The sequence below is a fragment of the Diadema setosum genome, chromosome 3 (genome assembly GCF_964275005.1).
Source record: "Diadema setosum chromosome 3, eeDiaSeto1, whole genome shotgun sequence".
Classification (NCBI taxonomy): domain Eukaryota; kingdom Metazoa; phylum Echinodermata; class Echinoidea; order Diadematoida; family Diadematidae; genus Diadema; species Diadema setosum.
Window position 1 is genome coordinate 43,247,005 of NC_092687.1, and position 6,825 is coordinate 43,253,829.

Consider the following 6,825-nt stretch of genomic DNA (forward strand, 5'->3'; position numbering starts at 1 on the left):
TTAAAATGTAAGCCAATTTTGCGCCTAATGCATTTATTGATACATTGAATCTGATCATTCCACATCAAGGTCTTATCAATTTGAATTCCTACAATAAATGTTATTGTACTCTTTCTATAAACGTTTCAGAGACTATATATATATATATATATATATATATATATATATATATAACATTTATATATATATATATATTACATATATATATATATATATATATGAGAAGAGTTTGTTTGCAAAAACCGATAAGTCCATATTTGCCGAATGGAGATATTTGCGATTAAAGGTCAAGAAAAACAAAGAGAATAATAAGAAAATTTTTGCTTCTCTTGACCATAACTTCAAAAATATACCTTTATATGTAGTGACCAATATATCATTTAAAAGGTATTATTTTGTACTTTATGACAGAGACCGTACTTCAAAATCCTCAAAAATGGACTTATCGGTTTTTGCGAACAAACCCTTCATATATATATATATATATATATATATATATATATATATATATATATATATGTAACTGGTAATGCATTTTTGCCAAATAAAGCATGGGTTTATTCTACTCAAATCTTCGGCATTCTACGCCTTCTTCTGGAGTCTTGACAAGAATACAGAAGAATGTTGTCATTTCCAGTTGAATGAATGTATTACCAGTTTGTTTCTTCATTTCTTCGTGGAGCCAATACATGAAATCCCAACATATTTGTATATGAAAAGTTGGTTCGCAAAAACCGATACGTCCATATTTGCCAAATGGATATATTTGCGATTAAAGGTCAAGAAAAATAAAGAGAACAATAAGAAAATTTTTGCTTCTTTTGACCATAACTTCAAAAATGTACCTTTTGTAGTGACCAATATATAATTCAAAGGTATTATTTTGTACTTTATTATCGGTTTTTGCGAACAAACTCTTCATATAAATATATCTATAAACTAATAAGTCTCCTGAGCACTACTGAAGTTTGTAAATTACTGTGATGATGATTTCAGTTAACTCTTGTGTGTTAAGATAGATAGAAGAAAAAAATGCGGATGCATAAATGCATTGTTTTGGATAACACAAACGTAAGCTTTAGTTGCGGACTCAACGATACTAAGTAGGCAAAAAATTTTTACTTCTCGCCTTCACGGCTATGCTAATTGTGTATAGTGTTTGCACACTTCACGTAGTAATGAGTCAACAGATACATAGGGCAAGCATTAAAATGATTTCGATGCATGTAATATTGCATTGTTTATGACACAAACAGACTGCGTGCCGAATCCCTGTCTGAATGGAGGGACTTGTTCTGAAACTCTTGAGAAATTCACTTGCGAGTGTCCGAGAACGTTTATCGGAGAGGTTTGTGAAGTGGGTATGTATATAAATGAGGATATCACACGTGAGGTAAACATTTTGAGGTTAATAGAATCATGAAGCTAATGCTCAAAAATTAAGGTAGAGTTACATGCATGTCAAGTGACAGTTTACAACAGTAAGATCTAAGTCATGAAAATTTAATGATCTTTAATTTGTTAGAATTCTTCTATCCTGACCCATTCAAAATTAATCAAAATAGAGAAAAAAATATGAAGGTACAGCTTCAAAGAAACTGAAGAAGAGAAGATTTAGAGACAGAATTATCTAGAAAACATGCTCTAATTCCTAGTGAAGTCCGAATTTATCAACCACACATACACACACACTCAACATTATATATATAAAGAAAGATATATGATATGAAACAAAAATAATGGATTTCTAGCCAATAAGGTTTAGGTTTATTTGACTCAAATTTCGGCGTCCAACGACTTTTTTCAGGAGTCCTGACAAAGTCTCAAGATGGCATGGGATTATTTTAAGTCAAATGAAGCTATACTTTATTGGTCAAAAATGTATTTCCATTTTGTGTTAACATTTCTTTGGGGAGCCACTATACGTGAAATCTCAACAAGTTTAAATCTATACACTACACTTTATGGTCCAGAAAGAAAAAAAAAATTGCTGATACAATGTATGACGATGTTGGTTTCGTGTTTTGTTTGGTTGGTTTTTTTAGCCGCCAAATTTTGACAGTCGGTCTTCAGTGCGTATCAAAAAAAAGGTAATCCAACTTTGGAGGGCTACTATTTTATAACTGTTGGCTATTGAGAGTGCAATGTTGGTTGAGAGGAAAGGTGAACTCTTCCTCTTTCTGTTGATACCTATTTATGTTGACAAATGTCATGCATGACTGAGCACATGAACTTTAAAGACAACAATGACAAATTGCACGTTTTCCAAGTTTGCATGTTACTGTGAAGGAACAATGCATATCTCACTGCATGGATGACATCTGTCAATGGAGGTGGTCGAATCATCAGGCCAGCCTGCATGACTGCAGGTTCGTTTAGGTTCGTTTAGGGTTTCTTCTAACCATTTATGGTTCATAGCCTTCAACATGGCCACGTTGTTGAAAACTTGGTCCTTCCCATAAAGGCTAAACCATTATCCATTTTTCTCTCTTCACATTGAAGACATGGTTTGTCGCTGCGAGCTATGTGTTGAATATGAACAGAGAAAATGGATTGTGTGGGTTGGCCTAGCCTCTGTGGGAGTGACTTTTAATAGTTATCCAACAGGTGGCCATCTTAAAGGTTATGAACCATAAAAGGTTAGGAAAAAACCCTAAGCACAAACCCTAAACACAAATCTGCATTCGTAGAGGCTGGCCTCTTTGGCCACTTTCATTGACAGATCTCATCCATGCAGTGAGACATGCATTGTTCCTTCATAATAACACGCAAACTTGGAAAAAGTGCAATTTGTCATTGTTGTCTTTGAAGTTCATGTGCTCAGTCATGCATGACATTTATCAACATAAATAGGTATCAATGGAAAGAAGAAAAGTTCTCCTTTCCTCACAACTAACAGTGTGCTCTCAATAGCTGATAATTATGAAATAGTAGCCCTTCAAAGTTGGATTACCTTTTTTTTTTTTTTTTTTTTTTTGATACGCACTGTAAAGAGCTTACTCCGCCAGGCATGTGCCAGGAGCGACAGACTTGAAAATTTGATTTGGTCAACCAGACTTACATAACTATTATGGTCCATTACAGAGAGCCATAATGTTCGACTTTTTGTAGGTTTTGAGCTGGGCTGTCATATTATCGTCTGTATAGTCCCTTCCTAATAGGGCGAGATTGTTTTGTCTTATCTTGTATGGTAACCAGATATCTTCTGCCCTGGCCATGCATCGTCCCCAGACTCCTGCTATCTCTACCGCCAGGACCAGCAGCCCTGGATGGTGGCAAGGGATACATGCGACAATCTAGGAGGATATCTAGTCGCCATGGAAACGCCAAACGAGCTATCTAGCATTCGAGAGGACGTTCTCATCTCGTACTATGGAATAACAACATTCCCGTGGATCTGGACTGGCCTGAATGACAGATCGACTGAAGGAGTGTACACATGGGAGCGTGTTGGTGGTACCTTTCCCCTATCAAGTGCTATGTGGGTGCGGGGGCAGCCCTATTGGGTTAGTGCAGGCAGCCAGGACTGTGGAAGTTTCAACGGCTATTACGTGTCAGATTCTTCATGTAGCGTGAAGTTAAGCTACATCTGCGAGTTTAGTCTTTGATTTCGCAGTGTCAGAATGAACAATGAGGATATTCTCTTTCACCAATCTCTGCATTGGATAGCTGAATGTCTTTCTTCCTGTGTCCTTTTTTAAAACCTTTTGTTTGTTTGTTGTTGTTATTTTATATCAAGAATTTTCGAACATTATTAAGCATTCAGCACTATTCTCCTCAACAACAATTTCAGAATAGGACATGATTGGTGTGGTGCATTTCATGGCCCCGCACCACCACACTTTTTTAAGTTGCGGAATCGCGATTTGAGATCCTGACAAATATAATGTGAGGTATTTTGGGGATAGGTGTTCCCACTCTGCATACACGTTTAGGTAAGTTTATTACATAATCATAAGTGAATGAACAATGAAAAGAGAGAAGTATTGAGTATAGGTGATGGTAACAATCAGGGACTGATGAGAAATATTGATGGTGATAATATACACACCGACACATACACAATATATTTATTATGTATTATTGTGATTCACAGTCGCCTATAATAGGCGACTGTGAATCACAAACCTATACAAAAATTCGCAAGCCCTTATTTTATGTGAGAAGTCAAATTGTTGAAGCGGATCACCTCACTCAATCTCGACCTTTTTCTCATTTTCTAAAAGAGCAGTTCTACTCCTACGTAATTCAAAAGTTTGAGATCAAAAGATTTGCGAAAAAAATGTGCTTTTAAAAGTTTACCTTTAACACTTTTCCCTGTAGAATAGTGTGATTAGTATAGAACTTGATTCATTAAAGACTTGTGGATCATTACACTCATTTAGAAGAGTGGGCATAACAATGATTTTTTTTTTTTTTTTTTTTGACAGCCTCCTAACGTTTTTGGAAGAAAAAAAAAACTATATTATAATATTCTTCACTCTGTGTTACATTGACGATGAAGTTACTGAACCTTTTTCCTGCCATTGAGTCTAAAGTGCACAAATTTCACACACTAACCTATGGCCAGGAAGTTAATGTTGCACACAGAGGGTTAATATTGCTTGCGTGAGGTGTTTGTATTTGTCAATTGATCGTGTAAGAATATCTGTAACATAAATGGCTTCAAATCACGAGTATTACGAGGTAGAATAGAATGCAGAGGGCAATGGGAAAACTCACCGTAATGATCATCGCACAAACATTATATAGATGATGACTGGCGGGAGAGGGAACATACCGAATGTTCCACCCGAAGGGTTTGAAATGCTATTGAGGGAGGTTATAAATCCCGAGACGAAGTCGAGGGACTTATAGCCTTCCGAAATAGCATTTCAAACCCTTCGGGTGGAACGTTTGGTACATATTCCCGACAACAAAAGTCATCAGCTGTTATATTACATTATGGGTTAGTCAAATACGTCAAATACGTCAACGTCAAACACCAGCACAACGCACTCGATCGCTCGCTCGCGCAGAGCTAAATTCACTGTGCGCGCGCGGTCCTAGGCCTTCTGTCATTAATAGTTACGTGAATTTTTTTTTTCCCATGGGAGAACATTACAAAAATGTTCGCCCATGGGCGAACATACCGAATGTTCCTCCATCACGTGACTGTGTTTAGCCAATCACTAACCGGTATTTGACTAACCCATTTAATAATATTATAATGTGTTGAGGCATGACATTAAATGATGCCACATGTAGAACAGTCAACAAAAATAGAAATTGATTCTGAATACGTCAGGGATATGCGAAGGATGCGATTATGCAAAAAATATCACAAAACAACATTTGCAGGATTTTCTTTTTTCTTCCGTACGTGTACATCCCATAACAACGGAGCCGTATACATTATGACGTCATTGTTCCCGAAGCAGCGAGAGGAAGGACCAACCTATACCGTGCCCAACACGGTAAAGATGTTTCTTTTTGACTTGCATGTATATTCGCAATTTATACGTTGTCATTGAAAGGTTATTAAATCACAAACGGACTATCCTAATAATAATAGCTTTCAAAATGCAAGAATTGCTATGAGAGGAAACGTCAGGTCATTTTACAGTGGCGGCGTTCCGTGCGCGCGCCTCCTTTATCTTTTTTTTTTTTTGTAGCTAAAATAAAGAAATAAAAATAAAATGGGGGGGGGGGTGCGCCCAGTGCGCCTCTCCCGGATTTTTAAAGAAATTTCTGGATCCGCCCCTATTTTATGTCAGAGGACGACTGCTTGTTTTCTACTGTAAAAAAAAAAAAAAAAAATCTAATAAAATACTATTCATGAGCAGTTGTCATGCAGTCGGACACATCTGCAATGCGTTGTAGGTACGTTGTAGGTACAAGTTCAATTCAGTTCAGTTTAGTCCAAATTTGTTTCCTTTTTTTTTCTCCACAATGAAATAAGATATAGGCCTAAACGTAATCCCAAGTGTCATGTGGTATGGGTTTGCCAGAAAAACTCGCGGAGACAATATAGTACTGAAACTCAACGGCTTCTGAAAATATGTTGCTTCTAATGCGTGCAACTCAACTCGGTGTCACGGCTGAGGAGCGTCACAAGAAACAAGCGCAATTTTAGTAACGATTAAATTTTAAGACCATCTTTACGGAAGTGACAAGCTACGCTCGTTAATTCTATACTTTTCCATAGTAACCATGGCAACTCTGAAGAAGAGGCGTGATGTGTGGAAACTTGATTCACAGAAATAATGTATGATGCATCTATTCTCATTCTATTTTTATTCCATGCGCAGGGACATAATATAATGTAAGAGAGATAGGGAAAGGGGGAGGGGAAGGTAACAGAGATGAAGAAATTGATGGGGGGGGGAACTATTAGAAGAGTGGTAAAAGTGAGGTAAATGGAGAATAAAATACGTCGCTATGCTTAAGATTCTTGCCACTGCCGCTTACTGACCCTTTCGTACAAGGATATAAAGTATGATATGCCAATACAGTTATCGAATGTTCTGCGTTCAATGGTGTTGTTGCTTTTTTTTTTTCTCTTTTCCTTTCCTGTGTCTCAGTGTTGCAGTCGGTATCCTGTACCGGTTCTATGATTTGCTGGAAATGCTATGTAAGAGCATTGATTTCATCCGGTCGAATGTTAGTCCAGATACTGGACGATTTAAATCGTCCGCATTCCCCACACTACCACACGCATACACATGCATGCACCCACACAATGCGCCCAACCGCTGAGTGCGACACTCCAACCAATTGGTACTCCCGTCAGGAGGGGTGATTTTGTGTAATACAGTGTACATACAGACACCATCAACGTACGTC

At 37.3% G+C, this 6,825-nt stretch overlaps 1 protein-coding gene across 1 annotated transcript; it reads left to right on the forward strand.

Annotated features, from left to right (window-relative positions):
- The first annotated feature begins 2,314 nt into the window (after window positions 1–2,314).
- On the forward strand, window positions 2,315–3,608 carry LOC140246894 (perlucin-like protein). Its single transcript, XM_072326217.1, has 2 exons — window positions 2,315–2,369; window positions 3,199–3,608. The coding sequence occupies exons 1-2, from the start codon at window positions 2,315–2,317 to the stop codon at window positions 3,606–3,608; spliced, it is 465 nt and encodes a 154-aa protein (XP_072182318.1).
- Window positions 3,609–6,825: the final 3,217 nt, after the last annotated feature.